Source organism: Dipodomys merriami, unplaced genomic scaffold, assembly GCF_024711535.1.
Source record: "Dipodomys merriami isolate MVZ:Mamm:240054 unplaced genomic scaffold, mDipMer1.0.p SCAF_52, whole genome shotgun sequence".
NCBI lineage: Eukaryota > Metazoa > Chordata > Mammalia > Rodentia > Heteromyidae > Dipodomys > Dipodomys merriami.
This window is the reverse complement of record NW_027206091.1, coordinates 8,551,347-8,571,327: the sequence shown is the minus strand read 5'-3', so window position 1 is coordinate 8,571,327 and position 19,981 is coordinate 8,551,347. Positions and strand designations below refer to the sequence as shown.

Below are 19,981 nucleotides of genomic sequence, written 5' to 3'. Positions count from 1 at the left end.
CTCCTTCTCATCTGAGTGGAAATACAAGAGAAATCTGCTCCCAACCAATGTGCAAATCACAATCTAGAAACACAAGTAATATGAAAAGGCAAAGCCACATATCACTCCTTCAGGACCAAATGGACTCACGAATAAAATCTATCAGATATTTGTAGGCAAAACTATGCTATGATTTAAAAATGGTCCTCAAAATATTATGCAGCCATTAGAAATGACAAAATAATGGCATTTGCAGGGAAATGGATGGAGCTAGAAGGAATCATGTTGAGCAAGGTAAGCAAAGAGCAAAGAGACAAACAGTACATGGTCTCCCTGATAAGTGGATGCTAAATCCAAAATGTTAGGTGATACGACAAAACTAACAGGACTTAAGAAACAAAGAACTTCCACTCATCTGGTCAAACCACTACTAAATATCCCCATGCTGCTGATCACATATATGGTGTATAACATGTGAACACCGTTATATGTTATAGACTGTGATAGACAATTTGCTCCAGGAAAGTTAGAATGAACTTGTGACTTTAAATGAGCATCATTATTCCACAATACTGTGAAATTTGGGAAATTATGTAATCACTTAATCACAATTTAAAAAAAAAGAACCTCGGGGAAGGTAGGGAGGGAAGGGATGGTAGAGGGAAAGCAATGGAGGGGGTAACAATGCTCAATAGGAAGTGTACTCATTACCTCACTCATGTAACTGTAACCCTCTGTATAGTATCTTTACAATAAAAAAATCCTAAAAAATGGTCCTCAAATTATCCACCCTCCTCCCCCCCCAAAAAAAAATATAGGAAGGGAAACAATGTTACTGAAGTTTCTATGAAGCCAGTATGAGACCCTATAACCAAAACCTGGAAAAGACATCACAAAAAGAGAAAATTGTCACCCAATTTCCTTAATGAGTGTGCACACAAAAATTTCCAAAAAGGCCAGGCACCAGTGACTCGGGCTGTAAACCTAGCTATTCAGGAGGCTGTGATCTGAGGGTTATGGTTCACATCCAGCCAGGGCAGGAAAGTCTATAAGACTCTTACCTCCAATGAACCAACAAAAAGCCAGAAGTGGAGCAATGGCTCAAGTGGTAGAGTACTAGCATTGAGCATAGAGAGCTAAGTATGATGTAAGGCCCTGGGTTCAAGCCCCAGTACTAGCACAAAAATAGATAAAAAGATGGACAGATGGATGGATAGATAGATAGATGATAGAGATGGATAGCTAGAGATAGATGAATAGACAGATGATAATGAAGAAAGAATGAAAGAAAGAAAGAAAGAAAGGAAGGAAGGAAGGAAGGAAAAAGAAAGAAAGAAAGAAAGAAAGAAAGAAAGAAAGAAAGAAAGAAAGAAAGAAAGAAAGAAAGAAAGGAAGGAAGAAAGGAAGAAAGGAAGGAAAAAGAAAGAAAGAAAGAAAGAAAGAGTAGGTACTCCAAGGTGCCAATATAAGAATCTCACCACTCAGGGGCATGGATTAAGGAGAAGCTTGTTCAGAGAGAAGTAGGGGAGGAAGGTGAGAACGTAGGTGCCAGAGGGCTATGGCCTTGGGTGGTTATGATCCTTTTCATTGAGGAGGAACATGGAAAGTATCATGTGGAGTAAAAGCAGCAGACACAGGGGATCACCTGTTTGATTCTTTTTTTTTTTTTTTGTCTGTTATAAGGCCTGAACTCTGGGCCTAGGCTCCGTCCCTCAGCTCTTCAGCTCAAGGCTAGCACTCTACTACTTGAGCCACAGCGCCACTTCTGGATTTTTCTGCTTATGTGGTGCTGAGGAATCGAACCCAGGGCCTCATGCATGCAAGGGAAGCACTCTACCACTGAGCCACCTTCTCTGATTGTATTTATTGAAAATCTGCCGAATAGAGAAGCCAGTCCACACCAGGCCCGTTGCTGGGTGCAAGGACTGGGGGAGGGAGGAATGGGAGGCAGGAATTGAGGGATGATCATTTTATTAGGTGCAAAGTTGTGGAAGGAATGACCAAAATGTGCTGAACTCAGAACCAGTCATGGTGCAACTCTGTGAATGAGCCAAACGCCACATTGGAAAGCAGTGCATTTTGCATGCTGTGCATCTTTCTTGCGATCTACATGGAGGGCGAGGGGTGGCCCCAGGGAAGAATTTGGACAAATTCTGGAGTCACACAGAACCCCGTCCCTCCACTCACGCTAGTGTGACCACACACCACCGATGCCATTGTGTGCTAGGGGTCTCGTGTGCATCTGTAAGAGCAGTGTGCAGCTGGGGGCTCATGCCTGTCAGCCTGGCTACTCAGGAGGCTGAGATTTGAGGATCCTGAAGACCATGGTTCAAAACCAACATTCTCCCTTCCTCCTGGGCAGGAACAATCCATGAGCATCTTATCTCCAACGAACCAGCAAAAACAAAAAAAAAAAGCTAGAAGTTGGGTGGAGGTGTGACTCAAGTTGTAGAGCATCACCTTTGAGTGAAAAATGAAGTAAGAACATGACACTCTGGGTTCAAGCCCTAGGACAGACAAAGAGAAAGGGAGGGAGCAAATGAGCAAGAGAGAGACACAGACAGACGTGGCCATTGTACCCACCCCATTGGGGCAGAGAAGTTGAGTATTGAGAAGGCATAGGCAGAGTCCTTGAACATATCCTGCAGAGCACAGGAAGCCAATGGATGGGGGGGGGGGGGGGGCGGGGCATGGAGCTGAGCAAGGGAGCGCCATTTTGCATTAGACAGTGGCTTAGAAACATAACCACACAAGGATCTTGAGCCAAATTTCTCCTCTCAGCCCTGCTTCTGGATATGTATACCCAAGAAAGGGGCTTTGTGGTTGTCATCATTCTTGTTGTTTTGCATGATTGCTTCTAATGGCTGAAATGTTTTTTGTCAGTTATGGGGCTTGAACTCAGGGTCTGGGTGCTAGCCCTGAGCCATTTTGTGCTCAAAGCTAGCACTTTACCACCTGAGCCACAGCGTCACTTCAGGTTTTTCAGTGGTTCATTGGAGATAAGAGTCTCATGGACTTTCCTGCCCAGGCTGGCTTTGAACTTTGATTCTCAGATCTCAGTCTCCTGAGTAGCTAGGATTACAGGCGTGAGCCATCAGCACCCAGCTTGCAATTGTTTAGAGGAGAAGAAAGGCCTGGTCAAGCTATGAACATGAGAGACTGTTCACATCCAAGATGGTGGATAAGGCTTTCCTACAGAGGTGGGGGACATTTCATGACCTCAAAATCCTCTGAGCCCTCTTCTGCTAGCCTGTTCAGAGGGGCAGGAAGCGGAGCTGGTAGGTGGGGGGCACTCTGCCCACGCCACTCTCACGGGGGGACAGGTCAATGTCCTTCGGAGCCACGGGACTGGCCAAGGAGAAGTGCTGAAGGATGGTGGTAAAGAAGAGGAATAATTCACTCCGGGCAATTCCTTCACCAAGACAGATGCGCTTCCCTGTGGGCACACAAGAGCAGCCTGTGGGTGCTGGGACAGGGCAGAGTCTTGGCCTGGCCTCATCCTTACACCCAGATGCCTGTGTCCTTCAGATGGAATAGACCACAGACTGGAGATTAGGGGTACATCTTTTTTGAGGGGAGGGGAGAGTCCTGATCCTTCTGACACTGGGAGGAAAAGTTGAGGTGGGTGTCCTGTGTGCATTTCTCTACTTCTTTTGTGCCCACCCTGGGATTTGAACTCAGAGCCTAGGCACTGTCTCTCAGCAGTTCTCACTCAAGGCTGGTGCTCTACCATTTGAGTCACAGCTCCACGTCTGACTTTTTTGGTGGTAATCGGAGTTAAGAGTCTCATTGACTATTCTGCCTGGGCTGGATTAGAATCCTCAGATCTCAGCCTCTTGAGCAGCTGGGATTACTGGTGTGAGCACCGGCACCCAGCTGAAAAGTAGGTTTTATAGACTGTTAGCGCAACATTGGTTCCCATGAGGAATCCTAATGTGGGTGGGGTGGGTGGGGAATCGCGCCTGCATGGGCAACATCCTTTGGCACCTCTAGAATGGAGGAGGCGGGTGGTGAGGAGGGCTCAAGCAGGCCCTTCTCCTGGAACTGGTTCTGGGACTGGCTTTTCTTCCTTCTTTTTCCTTAGGGCTACTTGGACACCCTTGATATCTCCTTGGCTTTCGTAGTCTATTAATTCAGTGTGTCTGCAGTAGGAAGCCTCTATATGTTTCTTTTCCTTGTTGTTGTTGATGGGAGGGGGGGCGCATGCACACCAGACCTGAGGATTAAACTCAAGGTCTTGGTGCTGTCCTGAGCTCTTTCTTCTCAAGGCTAAGTGACTTTAGCCACAGCTCTACTTCTGACTTTTTGCTGGTTCATTGGAGATAAGAGTCTCAAGGATTTTCCTACCCTGGCTAGCTTTGAACTGTGATCCTCAGATCTCAACTTCCTGAGTAGCTAGGGTGACTGGTGCCTGGCCCAGATTATGTCTTTAGGACATAATCTAACCTCTCAAGTCCCCTCACCAGCTTGTAGTGCAGACAGAATGGGGGTGGTTCAGACTAAGCAGCTAGAATATGCTATATGCTCAATAAACAAGCACCTGCTGTTGTCTGTCTCAGGAAGAGGGTCGGGCCTGCCCTCTGGTGTCCGGGAAAGGAATGGAGGATTCCACTTACCAATGGAAAAAGGCATGAAGGCATCATTCTTCTTCAGTGCCCCGTTGGCATCCAGAAAGTGGTCAGGGTTGAACTCATCTGGTTTTGCAAAGTAGTGTGGGTCATGGAGAGCAGAACTCAGGATAGGGTAAACTTCAGTGTTCTGGAAAAAGTTACAAGATCAAAGATCAAAGATATTGCTTTTTCTGGGACTGGACTGGAGGTGTGGTTTCAGCTGTAGAGCACCTGCCTAGCCAGCCTAAAACCAAATTCAAAAGCCAGTAGCATCATATATATATATATATATATATATATATATATATATGTATATATATATACATATATATATATACACATTATATATACACTCACATGTAAGAAAATAGATTAAGTTTCACAAAAATAATGAGACCCTGTTGACAAATAGCAACAAGTTGAGATAGAGGGTTAAGGACAGAAGAGGTAACCTGGGTACCTGTAGTTCACACCCATAATCCTAGCTACTCAGGACCTGAGATCTAGAGCATCTCAGTTTGAACCCAGCCCAGATAGGAAAATCCATGAAACTCTTATCTTCTGTGGTTCAAGTGGTAGAACACCAGCCTTGAACACAAAAACTCAGGAACAGACCCCAGGCACTGAGTTCAAGGTGAAGAAAAAGGAGGGGGAGGCAAAGGAGGAGGAGGAAGGAGGAGGAGGGTAAGGAGAATAAGATGAAAGAGGAGGAGACAGAGAAAAAGAATGGCAAGGAGAAGAAAAGGAGGAAGAGGAAGAGGAGGAAGGAGGAGAAGGAGAAGGGAGGAGGAGAAGAAGGAAGAGAAAGAAAGAGACAGAGAAGGAGCAAGAGAGAGAGGAAGAGCAGGAGGACGAGGATGAGGACTAGGTCGAGGAGGAGGGAGAGGAGGAGGGAGAGGGGAAGGGAGAGGGAAGGAAGGGAGGGCCCAGCCTGCCTCACCTTGGGGATGATGTACCCTCGGAACTCAGTGTCTTTGGTGACCACATGAGGCACCCCGATAGGGAGGAGGTCAGAGAACCTCTGGATCTCGTGGATGACAGCGTCGGTGTAGGGCATTTTGGTGCGGTCATCGAGGGCTGGCGGGCGGTGAAGGCCAATGACCTCCTTGATTTCCTTTTGGACTCTCTCTGCACAGACAAGGGGGACAGTGAGCTGCACCTCACGGAGACACTGCAGCGAGGACACTGTTTCCCGAGTGTTCATGACGTCATGACAACCTGCAGCGAGTAGCTCCGTGATCGATGCCCTCAGCACAGTCCTCTAGGGGACAGGGCAGGCGGAGACGCAGCAAAAATTCACAGCATGTCACGACATAAAAGTGTGTGCCCTTGTGGGGCTGGGAAGGTGGCTCAGTGGTAGAGCACTTGCCTTGCATGCATGAGGCCCTGGGTTCGATTCCTCAGCACCACATAAGCAAAAAGAAAAAGCCGGAAGTGGCACTGTGGCTCAAGTGGTAGAGCGCTAGCCTTGAGCTGAAGAGCTAAGGGACAGTGTCCAGGCCCAGAGTTCATGCCCCACGACCGGACCCAAAAATAATAATAATAATATTAAAAGTGTGTGCCCTTGGGTACTCATGAGTAAATCAATCGATCAATGAGCAGATGGATGGGTGAGTGGATGAGTGGATGGATAGATGGATGGTTGGTTGGGTGAATGGATGAATAGATGCATGGGTTGATTGGCTAGATGAGTGGATGAGTGGATTGGTGGACAGATGGATAGAGTGGATGGATGGATGGATGGATGGATGGATGGATGGATGGATGGATGGATGGATGGTGATTGGATGGATGGATGGATGGATGGATGGGTGTGTGGATGGGTGGATGGGTGGATGGGTGGGTAGATTGATGAGTGGATAGTTCAATTTTTTAAGCAATGTGACAAAGGAGTGGAAGAAGGAATCAACAATTCTTTCTTTGCCCAGCAGAGGACAAGCTTAGTTAAGAGGTCGTCCACAGCCTGGAGAGATGCTGGAATAAGAGGCCAGCATCTCTCCCATGCCTTGCCCACCTCTGCAGTCCACAGAGGCTCTGCAGACCTCGCCGATCGGCTGCCCTACCTGCGACGTGGGGGAACTTCATCAAGATGAGGAAGCCATAGCGCAGGGTGGTGCTGCTGGTCTCGGTGCCCGCAAAGAAGAGCGAGAGCAAGGAAATGATGAGATTCTGATGGTGGAACTCAGTGTGAGGGTTGGATTTCTCCTGGTTTAGAGGAACAGGGGAGGAGGGAAATCAGAGGAGACAGAGACCTCACTGTGGGAAGGTACAGAGTCTCCGGGTTCCCTCCCTGTTTTAGGATTCATGTTATTTTACCTGCTTTGCTGTGCTGAACACATCAACCATTCAATTCTGTCTCTGGCTCTCTCTTCCCTCTATCTTACTCTCCTATTCTTTTTGTTATTATTGTTGTTGGTCGTGGGGTTTGAACTCTGGGCCTGGGTGCTATCCCTCAGCTCTTCAACTCAAGGCAAGTGCTCTACCACTTGAGTCACAGCGCCACTTCCAGTTTTCTGGTGCTTAATTGGAGATAAGAGTCTCACAGACTTTCCTGACTGGCTGGCTTTGAAATGTGATCCTCAGATCTCAGCCTCCTGCCTAGCTAGGATTACAGGCATGAGCCACCAGCACCTGGCTTCTCCTGTTCTTTGGTTCTCTCTCTCTCTCTCTCTCTCTCTCTCTCTCTCTCTCTCTCTCTCTCTCTCTCTCTCTCTCTCTCTCTCTCTCTCTCTCTCTCTCTCTCTCTCACACACACACACACACACACACACACACACAAATATACATTGTAAAGGTGATGGGGAGGATGTTACAGTTATATAAGCAAAGTAAGGAGTATACTTTTTGGCCAGTCCTGGGGCTTGAACTCAGGGGCTGGACACTTTTTTTGGGGGGTGGGGGGTCCGGTCGTGGGACCTGAACTCTGGGCCTGGGCTCTGTCCCTCAGCTCTTCAGCTCAAGGCTAGTGCTCTACCACTTGAGCCACAGTGCCACTTCCGGCTTTTTTCTTTTTGCTTATGTGGTGCTGAGGAATCGAACCCAGGGCCTCATGCATGCAAGGCAAGCATGCTACCACTGAGCCAGCCCCTGGGCACTGTCTTGAGCTTCTGTTTTTTGTGGATGGTGGGGCTTGAACTCTGGGCTTGGGCACTATCCCTCAGCTCTTCAGCTCAAGGCCAGTGCTCTGAAGCTTAAAGCACAGCACCACTTCTGGTTTTCTAGTGGTTTATTGGAGATAAGAGTCTCACAGACTTTCCTGCCAGGACTGGCTGGGAACCCTGATCCTCAGAGCTCAGCCTCGTAAGTAGCTAAGATTATAGGTGTGAGCCACCAGCACCCTGCTGTCCCTGAGCTTCTTTTGCTCAACATTAGCACCCTACCACTTGAGCCACAGTGCTACTTCCAGCTTTTTCTGTTTATGGTACTAAGGAATCTAATCCAGGGCTTCATACATGCTTAGCAACCACTCTACCACTAAGCCACATTCCCAGCCCAATGAGTACATTTCTTTTTTGTTTGTTTGTTTGTTTTGGGTCCAGTCGTGGGGCCTGAACTCTGGGCCTGGGCGCTGTCCCTCAGCTCTTCAGCTCAAGGCTAGCGCTCTACCACTTGAGCCACAGCGCCACTTCCAGCTTTTTTTCTTCTTGCTTATGTAGGGCTAAGGAATCGAACCCAGGGCCTCAAGCATGCAAGGCAAGCGCTCTACCACTGAGCCACCTTCCCAGCCCAATACATTTCTTTTTAAACACTGTTATCTCCTCCCCACACCCCTTCCAGTTTCTCACTTTCTTTCTCTCCCATTCTCTTTCTGTATCTGTGGGTCTTTTTTCCCCTGGGGTTTTCTTTTTACTGTTGTTTTATTTTACCATGCACATCTTCCTCTGACAGTCCCCTTCTCTGGATGGATGGATAGATGGATGGTTGGATGGATGGATGGATGGATGGGGGGGGTAAGTGGGTGGAGAGGTGGATATGAGAGTGGTTGCATATGTTGATCAATGGGTTGATACGTGGGTGGATGCACAGTGGTGGATAAGTGAATGGATAGATAAGTCGGTGGATAAGGAATGGGTGGATGAATAGATAGATGGGTAGCTGGATAAGTGAATGAATGTGTGGAGGGTGGATAAGTGGATGGATGATGGATATGAGTGAATAGATGGATATTGTTTAGAGGAATGGATGGGCATGGGTGGATGCATTGATGGATAAAAGGGTGGTTGGGTAGATAAATGGATGGGAGGTTGAATGTGTGGGTAAGTGAATGGATGGAGAAAGTGGAAGATGGATGGTGAATGAGTAGATGGGTGTTGGGTAGATGGATGATAGATCTTGGGTGGAGGCATTGGTGGATGGTTGGTGGATGGGTGGATAATGGATGTCTGCATTGATCCTTCTCTTCCTTCCTTATCGCCCTATCTCTATCCTGTCCACTCTCTGCTCTTCCTCTCCTCCATTTCCTTTCCTCTCTGGCTGCCACCCTTTTCCCGTGGCGCCTACTTTGTCCATGCGCAGGAGGTAGGTGTCGATGAAGTCTCTCGGCATGCTGGGGTCCAGGGTTGCCCGGTGCCATTCCACACGCTGGGCAATGAACGCATTGACCTCCTGCAGGTTTTTGTAGATCTCTCTGTGCTTCCCAGGGAAGTGCTTCATGACACTGGAGAAAAGCTCAAACACCTGCCGGATGCAGGGGCCAGAAGATCCGGGGCGGGGTCAGGGAGGGGCACTTCATGTGGAACCCTCACTCCCCCCTTCCCTCCCTTTCTCACACACACACACACACACACACACACACACACACACACACACACACACACACACATACATTGTCTTGCACAATTTGCCTCTATTCTGTCTTGTCTTCTTTTTTTTTTTTTTTTTTTTTTGGTTGGCCGTGTGGCTTGAACTCTGGGCCTGGGCGCTGTCCCTCAGCTCTTCAGCTCAAGGCGAGCGCTCTACCACTTGAGCTACAGCGCCGCTTCCGGTTTTTCTGGTGGTTTATTGGAGATAGGAGTTTCACGGTCTCTCCTGCCCAGGCTGGCTTTGAACCGTGATCCTCAGATCTCAGCCTCCTGAGTAGCTAGGATTGTAGGCGTGAGCCACCAGCGCCTGGCTGTGTCTTGTCTTCTTATACTTAACTCTTCCTATCTTCTTCTTTCCTTTCTTTGCCAAGCTCTCATTCTCTTGTCATCTCTCTGACTCTCAGCTGGCTTCCCTCTTCCTTCCTTTCCACCTTTCTTCCTTCTTTCCTTTCTTCCTTCCTCTTTCCTTCCTTCCCTTCTTTACGTTCTTTCCATTTTCCTTCCCTGGTTCATTCCTTCCTTCCTCCTTCCCTTGCTTTCTTCCTCCTTTCTTTCCTTCTTCCTTTTTTCCTTCTTTCCTTTTCTCCTTCCTTCTTTCCTTCCTTTTCACCTTCATTCCTCCCTCCCTTCCTCCCTTCCTTTCCTCTTTCCTTTCTTTCTTCCTTTCTTTCTTTACCTCTCTCTCTCTCTCTGTTCACCATCTCTCCCTAAATCCAGATCTCAGCCTCCCTGTCTCCCCCTGTAGTTTCTGCCCCTCTTCCATTCCTTTTGAGCCTCCAAAACACATCCTCCTTTTCCCTTCCACCCTGTGCGGGCCCTTCTGCCCGCGTCTCTCCCCTCCCGTCCACACCTGGCTGTAGAAGGAGCTGATGAGCGCGAAGCTCTGATAGAACATGTCCAGGAGGTGCAGGAAGTTGCGATCTTTGTAGTCAAATCGTTCTCCAAAGACGATGGAACAGATGATGTTGGCTGTGATGGACTGGAAGAGGAAGGTGGGGTCCACGAGTTCCCCTGGGAGGAGAAGTGGGGGACACAGGAGTCTGGGGATCAGTTTCCCCCTCTGTGTGTGACTTTCCTGCATTGCTCAGTACTGAGCATTTTTTAAAAATCTGTCTCCCCTGTTTCTCTGCCTGTGCCACTCTGGTTCTTTGTGTTGTGGTGTGTGTGTGTGTGTGTGTGTGTGTGTGTGTGTGTGTGTGTGTGTGTGTGTGTGTGCTATTGAGGCTTGAACTCAAGGCCTCTCACCATCCCTTGGCTTTCTTGTTCACAGCTGGAGCTCTATCACTTGAACCATGCCTCCATCTCTGCTTTTTTTGTTGGCCCTAGGGCTTGAACTCCAAGCCTGAGCTCTTTTGCTCAAGGTTAACACTCTACCACTTTGAGTCACAACACTACTTTCTGTTTTCTGGTGGTTCGTTGGAGATAAGAATCTCACAGACTTTCCTGATGGGCGTGGCTTTGGATGGTAAATCCTCAGATCTCTGCTTCCTGCATAGCTAGGATGACAGGCATGAATCACCTGCACCCTGCTGCATCTCTGCTTGTTTGCTGGCTTGCTGGAAATGAGTGTCTCACAGATGTTTCTATCCTGGCTGGCTTCAAATTGCAATCCTCAGATCTTGGCCTCCTGAGTATAGCTAAGCTGATAAGGCATTCTTGAACATAATCATCAATAATCAATAATCATGCCTCTCTCCCTGGGTGTCTCTCATTCTCGTCTTCATCCTTAGCTCTCTGCTCACATGGACAGCTCTGTCTCTCAATTGCTCCCCCTCCCCCCCAGCCCATCCCCCTCCTCCCTGGGCCTGGGCCTCACCATTGGTTTTCCGCAGCTCCTCCACCAAACACTGCGCCTCCTCCTGGATCCGCTCCTCCACACTCCGCTTCCCCATCCCAAAATCCCTCATGGTGGCCAGAGAGAACCGCCGAAGGGCCTTCCAGCGCTCCCCATTGGCAAATACCACACCTATCCAGGCAGGGAGAAGGGGGAAGGGGAGGGGGCATGGGGTCATGGAGGCAGAAGTTACAGGAGGAAGATCCAAGGAGACCAGGTCCTCCTCTCCCCCTTCCCACCTTCTCCCCTACATCCTGCAGAGCCCTCACCATAGTCCTGGAAGATTGGCTGGACACTGGCGATCGTCCCTCGGCCAGAGAAGGCCTCAGCCTGGTCCACCAGGGCCTCCCGGATGGTGTCCGCCCCGCACAGCATGACCACCGGCCTTGATCCCAGATACACGGTGAACACATCCCCATACCGTTCTCGAAGCTGCCAAGGCAAGAGTTGCTGCTAGCTCCTTATGAGACTGTGCAAACCATTAGATGCAGCCGGCCCCCTGGCTGATGGCTCAGGCCTGTAATCCCAGCTACTCAGGAGGCTGAGATCTGAGGATTGTGGGTTGAAGCCAGCCCAGGCAGCAAAGTCCATGAGACTCTGAGCTCTAATGAACCACCAGGAAATCAGAAATGGAGCTGTGGCTCAAAGTAGTAGAGTGCTAGACTTGAGCACAAAAGCTCAGGGACTGTTCTCAGGTCCTGAGTTCAAGCCCCGTGACTGAGAAAAAATAGTAATAATAACAAAATCAAAAAAAAGGGCTGTATGTAAGGCCCAAGTGGCAGAGTTTCCTGCACAGCAAAGCATGAGGCTCTTGAGTTTCAAACCCTAGTACCACCAAAAAAATAAATATAGCAAATGAATATAAGATACATATAATTATAAGACAGGCAGTGATTGATCCCTCTGGTGGAATGTTACACAATGAAAAGAATCAGTCTACCGCTATCACCGACAACAGGGATGAAATTAGAAGAGAGAATGTGGGGGTGAAAGCAGCGAGACACAAAAACCCCATTTGGTTTGTCTTTTGGTGCTACTTACAGGAAGTTTAGACCCAGGTGCATCCAATGCCCAGCAGCAGGATAATGACTAGAATGTGGGAGGTGGCAGGTTACCCAGGAGCAGGCTCTGGTCTTACTTGGTCTGTGTGTTCTGTTACAATCTCCTCAGGCTGTGCACTCTTCAGGGTGATGTTCAACTTCACTTTTGTTGTTGTTGTTGTTGTCAGTCATGGGGCTTGAACTCAGGGCTTGGGCACTGTCCCTGCGCTCTTAGCTGAAGGCAAGTGCTCTACCACCAAAGCCACAGCACCACTTCTAGTTTTCTAGTGGTGAATTGGAGATAAGTGTCTCACAGATTTTCCTGCTCAGGCTGGCTTTGAACCGTGATCCTCAGATCTCAGTCTCCTGAGTAGCTAGGATGACAGGCTCACACCAGCACCCGGCTCAACTTCACTCCTGACTCAAATAATCATAGTAATAAGCCTGGTAGTGCCTATCTGTAATCTCAGCAATCACTCAAGAAACTAACTCCTGGGAGGTATGGGAAGGGGAAACAAAGGAGGAGGCAACAATGCTTGATAAGAAATGTACTCATTACCTTGCCCATGTAATTGTAACCCCTCTGGTTGGATCTTTACTTTTACCAGTCTGGTTTAGTGTGAAGCCTTCGGCTCCTGGAGGCTGTAATCTCATCTGCAGCTCAAACACTGGGTTTTCACCAATTCTCTGTGTGTATGCACATGTGTGTGCATGCATGCATGCATGTTTGTTCACATGCATACAAAGCCTGGGGCTTGAACTGAGGGCCTAGGCACTGTCTCTGAGCGTTTATGCTCCAGGCTAGCACTCTACCACTTGAGCCACAGCTCCACTTGCAGCGATTTTGCTGATTCATTGGAGGTAAGAGTCTCACAGTCTCTCCTGCCTGGGTTGGCTTTGAACCACGATCCTCTAGATCTCAGCTAGGAAGACAGCCGTGAGCCACTGGCATCTGGCTAGTTTTCCCCAACATTTCAACCACTGTGTCTCAACTTTAGGAGAATGCCCACCTTCTCTACATGGCCATGATGCTGCAAAACTCGTTTTGCTTATCAAGTTCAATTCATATGATTCATGCATTGTGTTGTTGATACCATTGGAGTTTTGTTGCTGTGTTGCTTTTATGCCTCCACAGGAAAACACGCAGCTGTTCTGATCATCTTATTCCACCCCCAGAAACCCAAAATCCATGTCCTTGCATGGAAGATGCATTCCTGCCCTCCCACGAGCGTGACTCATTCCAGCATCAACACAAACATCTGAAAGTCCAGAGTGTTCGCTGGGTGCCGGCAGCTCATGTCTGTCATCCCCGCTACTCAGGAGGCTGAGATCTGGAGGATCGAGGTTCAAAGCCAGCCTGATCTTGGAATGAGATCAGCTGCCAAAAGCCATTGTTAGTTATAAACCTCTTGACTTTGCCAAGTTCTCAGCCTCAAGCATTTTGTGATATCAACAGGAAACAAACTCACCTGTGAGAAGCCATCTTGCCCACCCTCTGAGGCCACTCTGCTGCTTCCATGACCTTTGGCATTGGCTAGGCCAAGCTCTTGCTCTACCATCACCATTGAATGGCTGCCTCATCACCATGGGTGGACGGAAACCCACTCTTCCATGCACCTCAGCCTTCTCTGGAACAACTCCTCCAGAATGGCTTCTTCTTCGGGATCATCCTCGCCCCCTCATCCACTTTTAGAGGCTCCGTTTAACTTCCTTCTCCCTTTTTTTTTTTTTGTTGGACATGGAGCTTGAACTCTGGGCCTAGATGCTGTCCTTCAGTTATTTTGCTCAAGGCCAACACTCTACCACTTTGAGCCACAGCGCCACTTCCAGTTTTCTGGTGATTTATTGGAGATAATGAGTCTCACAGACTTTCCTCGCCTGGGCTGGCTTTGAACCACAATCCTCAGATCTCAGCCTTTTGAGTAATTAGGATGACAGGCGTGAGCCTCTGGCACCCAGCTTTAAGTCCCATCTCTTACAGAAACCCTTCCTGGACCTTTGTGTTCTAATAGCAGAGTGTTCTCTTGGCCTCCCTTATAAGCACAAAAGCACATGTTTGAAACACTGGAGGAGCCAAGCATGGTGACACACTCCTGTAATCCCAACCCTCAGGAGACAAAAACAGGAACAATGTGAACTCAAGGCTAACCCTGTTTCATTAAGGAGAAAAAATATAAAAATCCAGTACTCAGGGGTAGAGCACTTGTCTGGCGTGAGCAAAGCTCTGGGTTTTATATTCGACACTGCAAAAAGAATACAATAAAAATGCAATGGCTCTTCTGGGCTCTATTCTGTGCTGGACCCCCTCATCAGGCTTTTATTGACAGGCAGTAGACCCGCCCTTTCCCCCCTCTACCCTCCCCCCCCACCCCGTCACCAACTCCTGCCAGACTTTGCTCACCCTTGTTGATCACAACAAAACCGATTTGGCTGTTACTTCCACCCTGTTTCTTTGTTTGTTTGTTTGTCTCTCTCTTTCAGGACATATACCCAAGGACATAGCAAAGGGTGACAGAGGAGAGTACAAGTTGACACCCCGACACCCTGTCTGGGAACAGTAGCCCCCAGAACTTCCCAACAGAGCAAGATTGCTTCTGACAACCTAACCACCATCCGTCATGCTTCAGGATCCTGCCTTGGACTCCTCGCTCTTCCCCCTCCTACTCCCCCCTCACCCAACCCCTGCGTCTGGAGAGGGGTCATCGCTCTCTCTGCTGTGTGATCCCCACTTCCCTTCTTGTCCAAGTGGAGGAATCCCCCCATCACCTATATCCCAGGCTCTGTCCAGCCCTGTCTCACCTGCAGGAAAGATTTCAGGAGCCCGTGTCTGTCCATTTGCAGAACGTTCCCCAACAAGGGCAGAGGCCGGGGCCCTGGAGGGAGGCGACCACGGGCCTTTGAGCCAGCCCTGAGCAGGAGAAGGAGGAGGCCAGTGAGGAGCAGCAGGGAGAGGAGGGCGCTGAGCTCCATGATCCCGGGCTGGGTGGCGTCCACTTCAGCCCAGCCTTGAACTTGCCCTTTTATTCTGATCAAGTCTCCTCACCCAGTTGGCCACGCCTCCCCTTCCCGCCTTTTCCCTCCCCGCCCCCTTGTCCCCAAGTGCCAGCTCAGGGGAGGGGTGCAGGCTCCTCTGCTTCCTGCCCAGCCAGCCTGGCCACTCTGCTCCCCCACCTCAGCCCTAGAAACCATTTGGCAGGGGTGCACGAGTGTGAGTGAGTGTGTGTGCACAAGTGTGTTTGTGTGAATGGGGGAGTGTGTGAGTGTGTGTCTGTGTGTCTGTGTGTTTGTATCCAAGCCTGGGCGGGAGCTCCTGTAGTAAAGGCATCTGCTTTACCATGCCGAAGCTGTGCTTGCCTTAGTGGAGCTTGTGGAGGGGGTCGTTTGTGTGAGATCCAGGTGTGTGTATGTGCATGCACCTATGTGCATGCAAGTTGTGCCCCAGCCCCACCGTACCCCCATCCACCCAAGGCCTCCCTGGAGACCCATGGGGCTCTTCCCAGGGTCTTCCTGCTCCCACTGGGAGTTCAAGAGTTGTAAGGCCCACAGGTAGAGGGGCCAGAAGGGACACTGCGGCAGCCAATCAGATGTGGGGTCCTTGGGTCTCTGACTTCTGCTGAGAGGGAGGGAAGGGGTCCCCCTGCCCACCCTGGTGTCTGCAGTGGGGGTAGTTCTTGCTTCCTCTCTCTCTCTTCTCTGTTACTTCTCTCTCTCTCTCTCTCTCTCTCTCTCTCTCTCTCTCTCTCTCTCTCTCTCTCTCTCTGTTTCTTTGTCTGTTTCTTTTATTATTTTTTTATTGTGAAAATACCATACAGAGGGGTTACAATTACATGGGCAAGATAATGAGTACATTTCTTATCAAGCTTTGTAGCCTCCTCCTTTGTTTCCCCTTCCCATCCCTTCCCATCCTCCCCCTGTCCCCCCACCCAATCCTCCTCCCCCACCCCTGTCTGTTTCTTTTTGTGTCTTTCTCTCTGTGTGTCTCTTGTCTCTCTGTTTCTCTGTCTGTCCCTCTGTGTCTCCCTGCTTCTGTCTCTTTGTTTTGCTCTGTCTTTCCATCTGTCTCTGTCTCTCTCTGATTCTCTCTCTGTCTCTGTCTCTCTGTGTCTCTCTGTCTCTGTCTCTCTCTGATACTCTGTCTCTGTGTCTCTGTCTAATCTGTCTTTCTCTGTGTCTCTTTCTCTATGTCTCCGTTTCTCTGTCTCTACATCTGTCTCCCTCTATTTCTCTACCTCTGTCTGTGGATCACTATGTATCTGTCTCTGTTTCTCTCTCAGACCCTAGGCTTCAGATGCACAAGGACCATGCCATGCCTCAGTCAATGTTCGGCAGGTGCAGCCGAGGCTGAGTTCACAGTGGATGGAAGTACACCTGGCTCCTGGAACCTGCCGAGGGCTTTTCTCCCAGCACTGCAGAAAGAGCAAGCAATGGGGAGAGGAGGGGAAAGTGGGGATGCACTGTGCCAGTGACCAGCCCACTCCCACAACAATGCCATTCATCCATTCCCCGGGGCAGAGCCTCGGGTCCCCAGCATGTTTTATTGTTTTTTGTTTGTTTGTTTGTTTTGTTTTGTTGGTTTTTTGTTTTTTGGGGGTTTTTTTGCCAGTTGTGGGGCCTGAACTCTGGGCCTGGGCGCTGCCCCTCAGCTCTTCAGCTCAAGGCTAGCGCTCTACCACTTGAGCCACAGCGCCACTTGCGGCTTTTTCTGCATATGTGGTGCTGAGGAATCGAACCCAGGGCCTCATGCATGCAAGGCAAGCGCTCTACCACTGAGCCACCTTCCCAGCCCCCCAGCACGTTTTAGAGATCTCACTTTTTTCCCTTGGACAGTCAGGACGGGGGATGGAATCACAAACAGGAGGATCACAGCCCAGGCTCGCTGAGGCACACAGCCAGACTCCTATCTCACAACAACCTGACAGTGGCTCACAGGGCAGAGCACTGGCCCAGCCAACATATGAGGTCTTGAATTTGAAACCCCAGTGCTAGACAGCCATTGGTGCTCACGCCTGTAAATCTTAGCGCTCAGGAGGCTGAGATCTGAGGATCAGGGTTCAAAGCCAGCCTGGACAAGGAAAACCCCATAAGACTCTTATCTCCAATGAACCAACAAAAAACTACACGTGGAGCTGTGGCTCAAATAGTAGAGCTCTAGCCTTGAGTGAAAGAGCTCAGGAGCAGCACCCAGGCCCTGAGTTCAAGCCCCAGGACTAGCACACTAAAAACAGTGGGAATGTGGTGAGGGGTGGGGGTGGAGAGTAGGCACAGAATCTTCTTGCAGTGTTCAGCAAAGTCAGGGACAGCTGAGTTGCGGCCCAGTGATCCTCGAGAAAAGCAAATAACAAGCAGCCGTCCACGTAAGGGTGAGATATGACTTTATATAATCTTGGAGGACTTTTCTGACCCCAGGACCTTGCTCCCAGCTATGCTGGGTGATATGGCAATGAACATGGGACCCAGGCTTTGTGGCAGGAAGAGTATGAAGTGCTTAACACAGTACCTCTCTGAAGACTCTTATTCTGGAAGAGAGTTTGTCATCCCCTCCGTTTTCCAGATAGAGGGCCACAGAGGGAGGTGGAGTCCAGGTGTCATTACAGAGTGGCTTAATGCCACAAGGTTTGACATGGCAGCCCCTGGCCAGACTCAGCTGCGAAAGATGGCCAAGGTGACTGGACCCATTTTTTTTTAATGAATTAAACTGATGCCAAGAGTCAGATGCTGGTGGCTTACTAACTACTCAGGAGGCTGAGATCTGAGGATCGAGGTTCAAAGCCAGCCCAGGAAGAAAAGTCTGAGAGACTCCTACCTCCAATGAACCACCAGAAAACCAGAAGTGGCGCTGTGGTTCCAAGTGGCACGATGTCAGTCTTGAGCATAAAAGAGCTAAGGGACAGCACCCAGGCGCCAAGTTCGAGTCCCATTACCAACAGAAAAAGATTTCTGAAGAAATTTTAGGGTTCTGATTACCATATGCTTTCGCTGCATGTCTTAATCAGTGTACCTCTCTCTCACACACTCTCTCCTCCATCTCTCTCCAATCTCTTTCTCTCACTTATCCCCATATATCTCTATCTTGCTCTGTGTGTGTGTGTGTGTGTATCAGGTACAGGTGGAAATAGAGAGAAGTGGAGGCAGAAGTCTGTCAGAGACAGTCTGGAAGTCTCCACAAATGAGAGGCCAGAGTGAGGCAGAGACCAAAGATCCGTGAATGGAGGAGGAGCCAAAGGGGTTCAAGTTCAGGGTCCAGTGGCTGAGGGACCCACGGGAGCCACTCAAGCACAGGCAGGGCTGGCATCTGTCCAGATGTGTCTTCATGAAGCCCGCTCCTAATAATGTCTCAACTTTCATTGCTTTCGTGGGCAGCGCATGGCAGGGAGGAAAGCACAGGAGCCCAATTGTGCCCTTGCACACACAGGACACTGTGCGCACAACAAGCCATGGTCACAAGCAAGATCCTACATATGTCCACTCTCCTGCCCACACTCGCCTTGAACCTCAGTCCTCGGATCTCAGCCTCCTCAGTAGCGAGGATGACAGTGTGAGCCACTGGGACCTCACAATGTGGATGGGGGGTTTGGTTTTGGTTGTTGTTGTTGTTTTTTTTCTATGTAGAATTTTTTTTTTTTACTTTGATGCATTCCCATTGATCAGTAGTTGCTATTATTGTCTGAGCTATTGAAGTCTTCACTGGAATCGTTCTCTGCCCCAATCTTGATGTGTTTCCTCGCTATTTTCTTCTAGCTGTTCTTAAGTTTCCGGTCTTTAATCTATTTTCTGTTGGTTTTTATACAGGGTAGGATGTAGCTTCAGTCTTCTGAACCCATTGTGAAGGAAGATGGCTTTCTTTCCAATATTTGTGTGTGTGTGTGTGTGTGTGTGTGTGTGTGTGTGTGTGTGTGTGTGAGAGAGAGAGAGAGAGAGAGAGAGAGAGAGAGAGAGAGAGAGAGAGAGAGAGAGAGAATGTTTGTCCTGTTGCTGATTAGGGCCTTCTTCACCTTTTGGGGGAGGGTGGGGGGATGAATCACAGAGAGATGGAGAGAAAAGCAGCAGAGCAAGGATGAGAGAGACACAGGGTGAGATGCAGAGGGAATGTGGGACAGGCTGAGAGTGGAAGCCAGGCCATGCTCTGGGGACATCCGGGCACCCGCTGCACAGGGGCCTCTCAGCCTGTGTCCTGTGGCCCAGCCGTGGCTGGGAAATCCTCTCCCTCTCTCTTTGTATCTCTTTCTCTCACTGCCTCAGTGCCTTTTTTTTCCCCCTAAGGCTTATTCCATTCATTTCCCACTCCTTTCTCTCCTTCTTCCCTTCCTCTTCCTCTTTCTCTCTTCCTCCTCCTTCTCTTCCTCCTTCTTTCTTGTCCTCTTCTTCCTCCTCCTCTTCATCCTCCTCCACCCTCCTCCTTCTCTCTCTGTCTCTCTCCTTCCTCTTCCCCTCTCTCTTCCTCTTCCCCTGCTTCTTTCTCTCTCTCTTTTTTTTTGGGGGGGGTCTGGTTGTGGGGCCTGAACTCTGGGTCTGGGCTCTGTCCCTCAGCTCTTCAGCTCAAGGCTAGTGCTCTACCACTTGAGCCACAGCGCCACTTCCGGCTTTTTCTTTTTGCTTATGTGGTGTTGAGGAATCGAACCCAGGGCCTTGAGCATGCAAGGCAAGTGCTCTACCACTGAACCACCTTCCCAGCCCCCCCTGCTTCTTTCTCTTAGCAGGAAGCCATCAAGAACTTCC

General features: G+C 49.4%; 1 protein-coding gene across 1 annotated transcript; it reads right to left on the bottom strand.

Annotated features, from left to right (window-relative positions):
• Positions 1-1,933: 1,933 nt before the first annotated feature.
• LOC138811188 (cytochrome P450 2B4-like) lies at positions 1,934-15,270 on the bottom strand. Its single transcript, XM_069998863.1, has 9 exons — positions 15,065-15,270; positions 11,495-11,657; positions 11,208-11,357; positions 10,242-10,402; positions 9,090-9,266; positions 6,653-6,794; positions 5,530-5,717; positions 4,596-4,737; positions 1,934-3,415 (listed from the first exon to the last, which is right to left on the bottom strand). Exons 1-9 carry the CDS (start codon positions 15,233-15,235, stop codon positions 3,234-3,236), a joined length of 1,476 nt encoding a protein of 491 aa, XP_069854964.1. The 5' UTR covers positions 15,236-15,270; the 3' UTR covers positions 1,934-3,233.
• Positions 15,271-19,981: the final 4,711 nt, after the last annotated feature.